Source organism: Dendrobates tinctorius, unplaced genomic scaffold, assembly GCF_039654945.1.
Source record: "Dendrobates tinctorius isolate UK_male_01 unplaced genomic scaffold, ASM3965494v1 ptg000232l, whole genome shotgun sequence".
Classification (NCBI taxonomy): domain Eukaryota; kingdom Metazoa; phylum Chordata; class Amphibia; order Anura; family Dendrobatidae; genus Dendrobates; species Dendrobates tinctorius.
Window position 1 is genome coordinate 5,649,828 of NW_027361899.1, and position 14,917 is coordinate 5,664,744.

Below are 14,917 nucleotides of genomic sequence, written 5' to 3' on the forward strand. Positions count from 1 at the left end.
ACATGTATACAGAGCGGCTACAGGGGGCTCACATCATACCGCACCTGTGTACAGAGCGACTACAGGGGGCTCACATCATACTGCACCTGTATACAGAGCGACTACAGGGGGCTCACATCATACTGCACCTGTGTACAGAGCGACTACAGGAGGCTCACATCATACTGCACCTGTGTACAGAGTAAATACAGGGGGCACACAAGGGGCTCACATGATACCGCACCTCTATACAGAGTAAATACAGGGGGCACACAAGGGGCTCACATCATACCGCACCTGTGTACAGAGCGACTACAGGGGGCACACATCATACAGCACCTGTATACAGAGCGACTACAAGGGGCTCACATCATACAGCACCTGTATACAGAGCGACTACAGGGGGCTCACATCATACTGCACCTGTATACAGAGCGACTACAGGGGGCACACATCATACAGCACCTGTATACAGAGCGACTACAAGGGGCTCACATCATACAGCACCTGTATACAGAGCGACTACAGGGGGCTCACATCATACCGCACCTGTATACAGAGCGACTACAGGGGGCTCACATCATACTGCACCTGTATACAGAGTGACTACAGGGGGCTCACATCATACCGCACCTGTATACAGAGCGACTACAGGGGGCTCACATCATACTGCACCTGTGTACAGAGCGACTACAGGGGGCTCACATCATACCGCACCTGTGCACAGAGTGACTACAGGAGGCACACAAGGGGCTCACATCATACCGCACCTGTGTACAGAGCAACTACAGGGGGCACACATTATACCGCACCAATATACAGAGTGACTACAGGGGGCACACAAGGGGCTCACATCATACCGCACCTGTGTACAGAGTGACTACAGGGGGGCTCACATCATAGCGAACCTGTATACAGAGCGACTACAGGGGGCACACATCATACCGCACCTGTGTACAGAGTGACTACAGGGGGCACACAAGGGGCTCACATCATACTGCACCTGTGTACAGAGCGACTACAGGGGGCTCACATCATACCGTACCTGTATACAGAGTGACTACAGGAGGCACACAAGGGGCTCACATCATACCGCACTTGTGTACAGAGCGACTACAAGGGGCTCACATCATACCGCACCTGTGTACAGAGCAACTACAGGGGGCTCACATCATACTGCACCTGTGTACAGAGTGACTACAGGGGGCATACAAGGGGCTCAAATCATACTGCACCTGTGTACAGAGCGACTACAGGGGGCTCACATCATACCACACCTGTGTACAGAGCGACTACAGGGGGCTCACATCATACCGCACCTGTATACAGAGCGACTACAGGGGGCTCACATCATACCGCACCTGTATACAGAGCGACTACAGGGGGCTCACATCATACCGCACCTGTGTACAGAGCGACTACAGGGGGCTCACATCATACCGCACCTGTATACAGAGCGACTACAGGGGGCACACAAGGGGCGCACATCATACTGCACCTGTGTACAGAGCGACTACAAGGGGCTCACATCATACCGCACCTGTGTACAGAGCAACTACAGGGGGCTCACATCATACTGCACCTGTGTACAGAGTGACTACAGGGGGCATACAAGGGGCTCAAATCATACCGCACCTGTATACGGAGCGACTACAGGGGGCACACAAGGGGCTCACATCATACCGCACCTGTGTACAGAGCGACTACAGGGGGCTCACATCATACCGCACCTGTATACAGAGCGACTACAGGGGGCTCACATCATACCGCACCTGTATACAGAGCGACTACAGGGGGCTCACATCATACCGCACCTGTGTACAGAGCGACTACAGGGGGCTCACATCATACCGCACCTGTATACAGAGCGACTACAGGGGGCACACAAGGGGCTCACATCATACTGCACCTGTGTACAGAGCGACTACAGGGGGCTCACATCATACCACACCTGTGTACAGAGCAACTACAAGGGGCTCACATCATACCGCACTGTATACAGAGCGACTACAGGGGGCTCACATCATACCGCACCTGTGTACAGAGCGACTACAGGGGGCTCACATCATACCGCACCTGTATACAGAGCGACTACAGGGGGCACACAAGGGGCGCACATCATACTGCACCTGTGTACAGAGCGACTACAGGGGGCTCACATCATACCACACCTGTTTACAGAGCAACTACAGGGGGCTCACATCATACCGCACTTTTATACAGAGTGACTACAGGGGGGACACAAGGGGCTCACATCATATCGCACCTGTGCACAGAGCGGGTAGAGCGACTACAGGGGGTGCACAAGGGAAGCACCAACAGTCAAAGTGGAAGCCCTGCATACAATCTAGACCCTGCGCAGTGATGTGCACTATCAGGGGTCCGCACCTTGGACAGGGTCAGGAAGCCGTCACTGGCGAGGACGTCCTGCGCGTTTCGGTCCATGAACACACAGCAGGTGGAGCAGAGCTTGGACAGCGAGTAGAGGCTGGCCACGTCGTAGATCATGCACACGTTCTGGATCTTCAGGATGGTGCACAGGTACTCAGACGTGGAGTCCTCCAGCTCGGGGAAGCCATACTTGTGCGCGAGGCTCAGGAAGTCCAGCAGCACCTCCTCCCGCTCGTCCCGCAGGCTCGCCCGGCCCGTGTACATGTACTTCATCAGCATGGAGAAGGCCTCGGGGCTGGTGTCCTGCAGGGTGATCTCTGCCTCCGGGCGAGACTCCCGCATCCCTCCGTATAACAGCGCCCTGTGTAGTGTGACACACATGAGTATATGGACAGAGAGCAGCCCCCGAATACACACCCCGCACTCCCACACACCATACAACCTGCCCCACACCCCGCACACTCCACCCTACATGCCACCTAGCATGCCGTACACACCACGCCCTGCACCCCGTACTCCACACCCAGCCCTGTACCCCGTACACCAGGGCTGTGGAGTCGGAGTCGTGGAGTCGGAGTCGGTGCTCATTTTGGTGGAGTCGGAGTTGGTATAAAATGTACCGACTCCGACTCCTAAAATATATAATAAATTGGGTACAGTAATTCAATGCAGGATGTGCTGAATATTTTTTCATAGGAGTTTGGGAAAGTTATGAAATGTCCTATAAATGGCTGTTATATTCCTGATCTAAGGCTACATTCACACACAGCGTTTTTCCTGAGTTTTTTGAGGATACGTTTTTCAGCTGCAAAAGCTGATCATCTTTTTAAAAAACTGCATCACCTGAAAGGTTTTTGAGCTCATAGATAATGTTTTCAATAGCAAAAGCAGATTAGAAATCTGCTCTATCTATCCATTTATCCATATCTGTGTCCATATCATATCTGTACCAAAAAGAATGAAAGCCGGGTAGTACACCAATATATATTCTGTTCTATCTAAATATCTTGATTATTGGATCATAAAAATGATTAAATGTCTGAGGTTCACATTGTACTACAATAAATTTTTCACTTAAATATAAGCAATATGTGTGGGAGTCGGAGTCGTGGAGTCGGAGTCGGTGTAAGGGAAATTGAGGAGTCGGAGTCGCAGGTTTGGCTTACCGACTCCACAGCCCTGCCGTACACCCCACACTACATCCCGCCATGCATCCCGTACACCCCACCCTACACCCTCGTATGCGTCATCCTACACCCGCACCCCCCACCCTACATGCCACCTTGCACGCCGTACACCCCGTATACACCACGCCCTGTACCCTGTACTCCCTACGCCCCCTGCACCCCACGCCACCCAGTACACCCCACGCTACATCCCGCCCTGCATCCCGTACGCGTCATCCTACACCCGCACCCCCCACCCTACATGCCACCTTGCACGCCGTACACACCACTCCCTGTACTCCCCCTGCACCTCGTGCCCTGCACCCCACGCCACCCATTACACCCCACACTACATCCCGCCCTGCATCCCGTACGCGTCATCCTACACCCGCACCCTCCACCCTACATGCCACCTTGCACGCCGTACACCCCGTATACACCACGCCCTGCACCCTGTACTCCACACCCCGCCCTGTACCCCGTATACACCACACTACATCCCACCCCGTACACCCCACTACATCCCGCCCTGCATCCCGTACACCCCACCCTAACACCCCGTACGCCTCATCCTACATCCCACCTTGCACGCCGTACACCCAGTATACACCATGCCCTGCATCCCGTACACCCCACACCCCGCCCTGCACCCCACGCCGTCTGCAGCCATCACATATAGTTTATGGATCAAGTATTGTTCTCTTCTTGTGGTCAGTGAACAAGAACTAACACCAGCACCATTCCCCTCCCGTTACCACAGCTGAGGAATTGGTACAATGTTTCAGTTGATAAATAAAAATCCAGACTGATGAGGAAAGATTCCAGCATCTGACAACAAGCAGAGATCCTGCACAACGGAGATGGCGATGAAGCTTTCTACCTGAAGTACTGGCAGCGGGCGGCGAGGATGACTCTGTGCGCAGGAAACCGCATCTTGTCCACCACGAAGGTGACGTCGCTGTACTCCTCGCCGCTGATCAGGGTGCCCACATGCTCCGACAGGATGTGCACATGATCGATCTCTCCCACGGCCGTGTACGGACGCAGCGGGTGGCTGTTACTCATCCTGGAGCCCAACTGCAGCCCTGGAAAAAAGGATGGATGGGTGAGGAGGGGAAGACCGGGAGACGGGCAAGGCGAGGGCAGGGTGAGGGCAAGACAAGGGTGAGACGGGCGAGGCCTGCACCATGGCCAAGAAGGGGAAACGGAGACCTGATGGTGAAGCCTACACCAGAGACGAGAAGAGGCAGGCGTCATGACGAGCGCGAAGCCTAGTGAGGAAAAAAATATAACACACACGGGGGGGAGAGGAGGATATATCACACACGGGGGGGGGAGAGGAGGATATATCACACACGGGGGGGAGAGGAGGATATATCACACACGGGGGGGAGAGGAGGATATATCACACACTGGGGGGGGAGAGGAGGATATATCACACACTGGGGGGGGAGAGGAGGATATATCACACACTGGGGGGGGAGAGGAGGATATATCACACACTGGGGGGGGGAGAGGAGGATATATCACACACGGGGGGGAGAGGAGGATATATCACACACGGGGGGGAGAGGAGGATATATCACACACGGGGGGGAGAGGAGGATATATCACACACGGGGGGGGAGAGGAGGATATATCACACACGGGGGGGGAGAGGAGGATATATCACACACGGGGGGGGAGAGGAGGATATATCACACACGGGGGGGAGAGGAGGATATATCACACACGGGGGGGAGAGGAGGATATATCACACACGGGGGGGAGAGGAGGATATATCACACACAGGGGGGAGAGGAGGATATATCACACACGGGGGGGAGAGGAGGATATATCACACACTGGGGGGGGAGAGGAGGATATATCACACACGGGGGGGAGAGGAGGATATATCACACACGGGGGGGGGGGGAGAGGAGGATATATCACACACGGGGGGGGGGAGAGGAGGATATATCACACACGGGGGGGAGAGGAGGATATATCACACACGGGGGGGAGAGGAGGATATATCACACACGGGGGGGGAGGAGGATATATCACACACTGGGGGGGGAGGAGGATATATCACACACGGGGGGGAGAGGAGGATATATCACACACGGGGGGGGAGAGGAGGATATATCACACACGGGGGGGAAGAGGAGGATATATCACACACGGGGGGGAAGAGGAGGATATATCACACACGGGGGGGAAGAGGAGGATATATCACACACGGGGGGAGAGGAGGATATATCACACACGGGGGGGAGAGGAGGATATATCACACACGGGGGGGAGAGGAGGATATATCACACACGGGGGGGAGAGGAGGATATATCACACACGGGGGGGGGAGAGGAGGATATATCACACGGGGGGGGAGGAGGATATATCACACACGGGGGGGAGAGGAGGATATATCACACACTGGGGGGAGAGGAGGATATATCACACACGGGGGGAGAGGAGGATATATCACACACGGGGGGGAGAGGAGGATATATCACACACGGGGGTGAGAGGAGGATATATCACACACGGGGGTGAGAGGAGGATATATCACACACGCGGGGGAGAGGAGGATATATATCACACGGGGGAGAGGAGGATATATATCACACGGGGGGGAGGAGGATATATATCACACGGGGGAGAGGAGGATATATCATACATGGGAGGGCGGGAGGATATATCACACACATGGGAGGGGGGGAGGATATATCACACACGCGGGGGAGGGGAGGATATATCACACGGGGGGGGGAGAGGAGGATATATCACACACAGGGGGGAGAGGAGGATATATCACACACGGGGGGGAGAGGAGGATATATCACACACGGGGGGAGAGGAGGATATATCACACACGGGGGGAGAGGAGGATATATCACACTCGGGGGAGAGGAGGATATATCACACACGGGGGAGAGGAGGATATATCACACACGGGGGAGAGGAGGATATATCACACATGGGGGAGAGGAGGATATATCACACACGGGGGGGGGAGAGGAGGATATATCACACACGGGGGGGGGAGAGGAGGATATATCACACGGGGGGGAGAGGAGGATATATCACACACGGGGGGGAGAGGAGGATATATCACACACGGGGGGGAGAGGAGGATATATCACACACGGGGGGGAGAGGAGGATATATCACACACGGGGGGGAGAGGAGGATATATCACACACGGGGGGGAGAGGAGGATATATCACACACGGGGGGGGAGAGGAGGATATATCACACACGGGGGGGAGAGGAGGATATATCACACACGGGGGGGGAGAGGAGGATATATCACACACGGGGGGGGAGAGGAGGATATATCACACACGGGGGGGAGAGGAGGATATATCACACACGGGGGGAGAGGAGGATATATCACACACGGGGGGTGAGGAGGATATATCACACGGGGGGGAGAGGAGGATATATCACACGGGGGGAGAGGAGGATATATCACTCTCGGGGGGAGAGGAGGATATATCACTCTCGGGGGGGAGAGGAGGATATATCACACTCGGGGGGGAGAGGAGGATATATCACACTCGGGGGAGAGGAGGATATATCACACTCGGGGGAGAGGAGGATATATCACACACGGGGGGGGAGGAGGATATATCACACACGGGGGGAGAGGAGGATATATCACACGGGGGGGAGTGAGGATATATCACACACGGGGGGGGGAGTGAGGATATATCACACACGGGGGGAGAGGAGGATATATCACACACGGGGGGAGAGGAGGATATATCACACACGGGGGGAGAGGAGGATATATCACACACGGGGGGAGAGGAGGATATATCACACACGGGGGTGAGAGGAGGATATATCACACACGGGGGTGAGAGGAGGATATATCACACACGCGGGGGAGAGGAGGATATATATCACACGGGGGAGAGGAGGATATATATCACACGGGGGAGAGGAGGATATATCACACACGGGGGTGAGAGGAGGATATATCACACACGCGGGGGAGAGGAGGATATATATCACACGGGGGAGAGGAGGATATATATCACACGGGGGGGAGGAGGATATATATCACACGGGGGAGAGGAGGATATATATCACACGGGGGAGAGGAGGATATATCACACACATGGGAGGGGGGGAGGATATATCACACACGCGGGGGAGAGGAGGATATATCACACACGGGGGGGGAGGATATATCACACGGGGGGGGAGGAGGATATATCACACACGGGGGGGAGAGGAGGATATATCACACACGGGGGGGAGAGGAGGATATATCACACACGGGGGGGAGAGGAGGATATATCACACACGGGGGGGAGAGGAGGATATATCACACACGGGGGGAGAGGAGGATATATCACACTCGGGGGGAGAGGAGGATATATCACACTCGGGGGAGAGGAGGATATATCACACACGGGGGAGAGGAGGATATATCACACACGGGGGGGGGAGAGGAGGATATATCACACACGGGGGGGGGAGAGGAGGATATATCACACACGGGGGGGAGAGGAGGATATATCACACACGGGGGGGGGAGGAGGATATATCACACACGGGGGGGGAGAGGAGGATATATCACACACGGGGGGGGAGAGGAGGATATATCACACACGGGGGGGGAGAGGAGGATATATCACACACGGGGGGGGGAGAGGAGGATATATCACACACGGGGGGGAGAGGAGGATATATCACACACGGGGGGGAGAGGAGGATATATCACACACGGGGGGTGAGGAGGATATATCACACGGGGGGGAGAGGAGGATATATCACACGGGGGGAGAGGAGGATATATCACACTCGGGGGAGAGGAGGATATATCACACTCGGGGGAGAGGAGGATATATCACACTCGGGGGAGAGGAGGATATATCACACACGGGGGGGGAGGAGGATATATCACACACGGGGGGAGAGGAGGATATATCACACGGGGGGGGAGTGAGGATATATCACACACGGGGGGGGGGAGTGAGGATATATCACACACGGGGGGAGAGGAGGATATATCACACACGGGGGGAGAGGAGGATATATCACACACGGGGGGAGAGGAGGATATATCACACACGGGGGGAGAGGAGGATATATCACACACGGGGGGAGAGGAGGATATATCACACACGGGGGGAGAGGAGGATATATCACACACGGGGGGAGAGGAGGATATATCACACTCGGGGGAGAGGAGGATATATCACACACGGGGGGGAGAGGAGGATATATCACACACGGGGGGAGAGGAGGATATATCACACACGGGGGGGGAGGAGGATATATCACACACGGGGGGGGAGGAGGATATATCACACACGCGGGGGAGAGGAGGATATATCACACAGGGGGAGTGAGGAGGATATATCACACACAGGGGGAGTGAGGAGGATATATCACACACGGGGGGAGTGAGGAGGATATATCACACACGGGGGGAGTGAGGAGGATATATCACACACGGGGGGAGTGAGGAGGATATATCACACACGGGGGGAGTGAGGAGGATATATCACACACGGGGGGGGGAGTGAGGAGGATATATCACACACGGGGGGGGAGTGAGGAGGATATATCACACACGGGGGGGAGTGAGGATATATCAAACACTGGGGGGAGTGAGGAGGATATATCACACACGGGGGGGAGTGAGGAGGATATATCACACACGGGGGGAGTGAGGAGGATATATCACACACGGGGGGGGAGAGGAGGATATATCACACACGGGGGGGAGAGGAGGATATATCACACACGGGGGGGAGAGGAGGATATATCACACACGGGGGGGAGAGGAGGATATATCACACACGGGGGGAGAGGAGGATATATCACACACGGGGGGGAGAGGAGGATATATCACACACGGGGGGGAGAGGAGGATATATCACACACGGGGGGGAGAGGAGGATATATCACACACGGGGGGGAGAGGAGGATATATCACACACGGGGGGAGAGGAGGATATATTACACACGGGGGAGAGGAGGATATATCACACACGGGGGGGAGAGGAGGATATATCACACACGGGGGGGAAAGGAGAATATATCACACACGGGGGGGAGAGGAGGATATATCACACACGGGGGGAGGAGGATATATCACACACGGGGGGGAGAGGAGGATATATCACACACGGGGGGAGAGGAGGATATATCACACACGGGGGGGAGAGGAGGATGTATCACACACGGGGGGGGAGAGGAGGATATATCACACACGCGGGGGACAGGAGGATATATATCACAAGGGTGAGAGGAGGATATATATCACACGGGGGGGAGAAGGATATATATCACATGGGGGAGAGGAGGATATATCACACACGGGGGGGAGAGGAGGATATATCACACACGGGGGGGAGAGGAGGATATATCACACACGGGGGGAGAGGAGGATATATTACACACGGGGGAGAGGAGGATATATCACACACGGGGGGGAGAGGAGGATATATCACACACGGGGGGGAAAGGAGAATATATCACACACGGGGGGGAGAGGAGGATATATCACACACGGGGGGAGGAGGATATATCACACACGGGGGGGAGAGGAGGATATATCACACACGGGGGGAGAGGAGGATATATCACACACGGGGGGGAGAGGAGGATGTATCACACACGGGGGGGGAGAGGAGGATATATCACACACGCGGGGGACAGGAGGATATATATCACAAGGGTGAGAGGAGGATATATATCACACGGGGGGGAGAAGGATATATATCACATGGGGGAGAGGAGGATATATCATACATGGGAGGGCGGGAGGATATATCACACACGGGGGAGAGGATATATCACACACGGGGGGGGGGAGGATATATCACACACGGGGGGGGGAGGATATATCACACACGGGGGGGGGAGGATATATCACACACGGGGGGGAGGAGGATATATCACACACGGGGGAGAGGAGGATATATCACACACGGGGGGGGGAGGAGGATATATCACACACGGGGGGGGGGGAGAGGAGGATATATCATACACGGGGGGGAGAGGAGGATATATCACACACGGGGGGGAGAGGATATATCACACACGGGGGGAGAGGAGGATATATCACACACGGGGGGGAGAGGAGGATATATCACACACGGGGGGGGAGAGGATATATCACACACGGGGGGGAGAGGATATATCACACACGGGGGGGAGAGGAGGATATATCACACATGGGGGGGAGAGGAGGATATATCACATGGGGGAGAGAGGAGGATATATCACACACGGGGGGGAGAGGAGGATATATCACACACGGGGGGGGAGAGGAGGATATATCACACACGGGGGGGGAGAGGAGGATATATCACACACGGGGGGGGGGAGAGGAGGATATATCACACACGGGGGGGGAAGAGGAGGATATATCACACATGGGGGGGGAGAGGAGGATATATCACACATGGGGGGGAGAGGAGGATATATCACACACGGGGGGGGAGAGGAGGATATATCACACACGGGGGGGAGAGGAGGATATATCACACACGGGGGAGAGGAGGATATATCACACATGGGGGGGAGAGGAGGATATATCACACATGGGGGAGAGGAGGATATATCACACATGGGGGGAGAGGATATATCACACATGGGGGGGGAGAGGAGGATATATCACACATGGGGGGGAGAGGATATATCACACATGGGGGGGGAAGGATATATCACACATGGGGGGGAGAGGAGGATATATCACACGAGGGAGAGGAGGATATATCACACACGGGGGGGGAGGATATATCACACATGGGGGGGAGAGGAGGATATATCACACACGGGGGGGAGAGGAGGATATATCACACACGGGGGGGGGGGAGTGAGGATATATCACACTCGGGGGAGAGGAGGATATATCACACATGGGGGGGAGAGGAGGATATATCACACACGGGAGGAGGATATATCACACACGGGGGGAGAGGAGGATTTATCACACACGGGGGGAGAGGAGGATTTATCACACACGGGGGGGGAGAGGAGGATTTATCACACACGGGGGGAGAGGAGGATATATCACACATGGGGGGGGAGGATATATCACACTCGGGGGAGAGGAGGATATATCACACACGGGGGGAGAGGAGGATATATCACACATGGGGGGGAGAGGAGGATATATCACACATGGGGGAGAGGAGGATATATCACACATGGGGGAGAGGAGGATATATCACACTCGGGGGAGAGGAGGATATATCACACATGGGGGGAGAGGAGGATATATCACACATGGGGGGGAGAGGAGGATATATCACACACGGGGGGTGAGGAGGATATATCACACATGGGGGGAGAGGAGGATTTATCACACATGGGGGGGAGGAGGATATATCACACACGGGGGAGAGGAGGATATATCACACACGGGGGGGGGGAGGAGGATATATCACACACGGGGGGGGGGGAGGAGGATATATCACACACGGGGGGAGAGGAGGATTTATCACACACGGGGGAGAGGAGGATATATCACACACGGGGGAGAGGAGGATATATCACACACGGGGGACAGGAGGATATATCACACACGGGGGGGAGGAGGATATATCACACACGGGGGAGAGGAGGAGGATATATCACACACGGGGGGGAGAGGAGGATATATCACACACGGGGGGAGAGGAGGATATATCACACTCGGGGGGGGAGAGGAGGATATATCACACACGGGGGGGGGAGAGGAGGATATATCACACACGGGGGGGGAGAGGAGGATATATCACACATGGGGGGGAGAGGAGGATATATCACACATGGGGGGGAGAGGAGGATATATCACACATGGGGGGGAGAGGAGGATATATCACACACGGGGGGGGGGAGGAGGATATATCACACACGGGGGGGAGAGGAGGATATATCACACACGGGGGGGAGAGGAGGATATATCACACACGGGGGGAGAGGAGGATATATCACACTCGGGGGAGAGGAGGATATATCACACATGGGGGGGGAGAGGAGGATATATCACACATGGGGGGGAGAGGAGGATATATCACACATGGGGGGGGAGAGGATATATCACACGAGGGAGAGGAGGATATATCACACACGGGGGGGAGGATATATCACACATGGGGGGGAGAGGAGGATATATCACACACGGGGGGGGGGGAGTGAGGATATATCACACACGGGGGGGGAGAGTGAGGATATATCACACTCGGGGGAGAGGAGGATATATCACACATGGGGGGGAGAGGAGGATATATCACACACGGGGGGAGAGGAGGATATATCACACACGGGGGGAGAGGAGGATATATCACACATGGGGGGGAGAGGAGGATATATCACACACGGGGGAGAGGAGGATATATCACACACGGGGGGAGAGGAGGATTTATCACACACGGGGGGAGAGGAGGATTTATCACACACGGGGGGAGAGGAGGATATATCACACATGGGGGGGGAGGATATATCACACTCGGGGGAGAGGAGGATATATCACACACGGGGGGAGAGGAGGATATATCACACATGGGGGGGAGAGGAGGATATATCACACATGGGGGAGAGGAGGATATATCACACATGGGGGGGAGGATATATCACACTCGGGGGAGAGGAGGATATATCACACATGGGGGGGAGAGGAGGATATATCACACATGGGGGGGAGAGGAGGATATATCACACACGGGGGGAGAGGAGGATATATCACACACGGGGGGAGAGGAGGATTTATCACACACGGGGGGAGAGGAGGATATATCACACATGGGGGGGGAGGATATATCACACTCGGGGGAGAGGAGGATATATCACACACGGGGGGAGAGGAGGATATATCACACATGGGGGGAGAGGAGGATATATCACACATGGGGGAGAGGAGGATATATCACACATGGGGGGGAGGATATATCACACTCGGGGGAGAGGAGGATATATCACACATGGGGGGGGAAGGAGGATATATCACACATGGGGGGGAGAGGAGGATATATCACACATGGGGGGGAGAGGAGGATATATCACACACGGGGGGAGGAGGATATATCACACACGGGGGGAGAGGAGGATATATCACACACGGGGGGAGAGGAGGATTTATCACACATGGGGGGGGAGGATATATCACACATGGGGGGGAGGATATATCACACTCGGGGGAGAGGAGGATATATCACACATGGGGGGGGAAGGAGGATATATCACACATGGGGGGGAGAGGAGGATATATCACACATGGGGGGGGAGAGGAGGATATATCACACACGGGGGAGAGGAGGATATATCACACACGGGGGGAGGAGGATATATCACACACGGGGGGAGAGGAGGATATATCACACATGGGGGGGAGAGGAGGATATATCACACATGGGGGGGAGAGGAGGATATATCACACATGGGGGGGAGAGGAGGATATATCACACACGGGGGGAGGAGGATATATCACACACGGGGGGAGAGGAGGATATATCACACATGGGGGGGAGAGGAGGATATATCACACATGGGGGGGAGAGGAGGATATATCACACATGGGGGGGAGAGGAGGATATATCACACATGGGGGGGGAAGGAGGATATATCACACATGGGGGGGAGAGGAGGATATATCACACACGGGGGGAGGAGGATATATCACACACGGGGGGAGAGGAGGATATATCACACACGGGGGGAGAGGAGGATATATCACACACGGGGGGAGAGGAGGATTTATCACACATGGGGGGGGAGGATATATCACACACAGCACATATCAGGGCGTATAACACGCCGCGCTATACGCGGGCCCTTGTACAGACACGCAGCGGCTGCAGGCCGCGTCACGCCCGGTGCCGGAGGCCGCACTGACTGTGGGGGATGTGACTCCGGGGCCACACATCACACAGACATACAGAGGTGTCACTCACCGGCCGCACTGACAGCTCCTTCCTGCGCCTCAGACGGCCACGCCCACCCAACGTCTACGTGCACCCTGACGTCAGACGCTCCTGTGCGGGCGGCCATGTTTACTCCTGGCACGTCCTGCCTCACACGATCCGCAGAGCGGCATTGTCTGATCACATTTCCTGCCACAGCCGCACTGTGGACCTCGCTAAACACGTGACCAGTTGTCAAAGGTATCATGTGACCCAAACAGCCAGGTCACGTGATCACAGAGAAGTAGCCAGGAAGTTTCTTACCCCCTTAAAGGGGCAGTCCACTACTCAGCGGATGCGGTCACCAACGGGCGGTGAATGTAAAGGGTTATTGACAAGAGGAAATGTGAGGACTGAGCGGTGACTGACAGGTGACTGAGAGCTGACTGACAGGTGATGAGAGCTGACTGACAGGTGATGAGAGCTGACTGACAGGTGACTGACAGGTGATGAGAGCTGACTGACAGGTGACTGACAGGTGATGAGAGC

At 55.3% G+C, this 14,917-nt stretch overlaps 1 protein-coding gene across 2 annotated transcripts in view; it reads right to left on the reverse strand.

The window, feature by feature from the left end:
* BTBD9 (BTB domain containing 9) overlaps positions 1-14,603 on the reverse strand; it is a 119,761-nt gene extending 105,158 nt beyond the window's left edge. Inside the window, exons 1-3 of one of the 2 annotated variants that reach the window (XM_073556276.1) lie at positions 14,420-14,603; positions 4,417-4,621; positions 2,368-2,731 (exon numbers count right to left, since the gene is read on the reverse strand). In XM_073556276.1, coding sequence (XP_073412377.1) covers positions 2,368-2,731; positions 4,417-4,621; positions 14,420-14,516 — 666 coding nt within the window. In that variant the 5' untranslated portion in view covers positions 14,517-14,603. Of the gene's footprint in view, positions 1-2,367; positions 2,732-4,416; positions 4,622-14,257; positions 14,392-14,419 lie in introns of those variants that run through there. The other variant, XM_073556277.1, reaches the window with a different exon arrangement.
* Between the last annotated feature and the right edge of the window lie 314 nt (positions 14,604-14,917).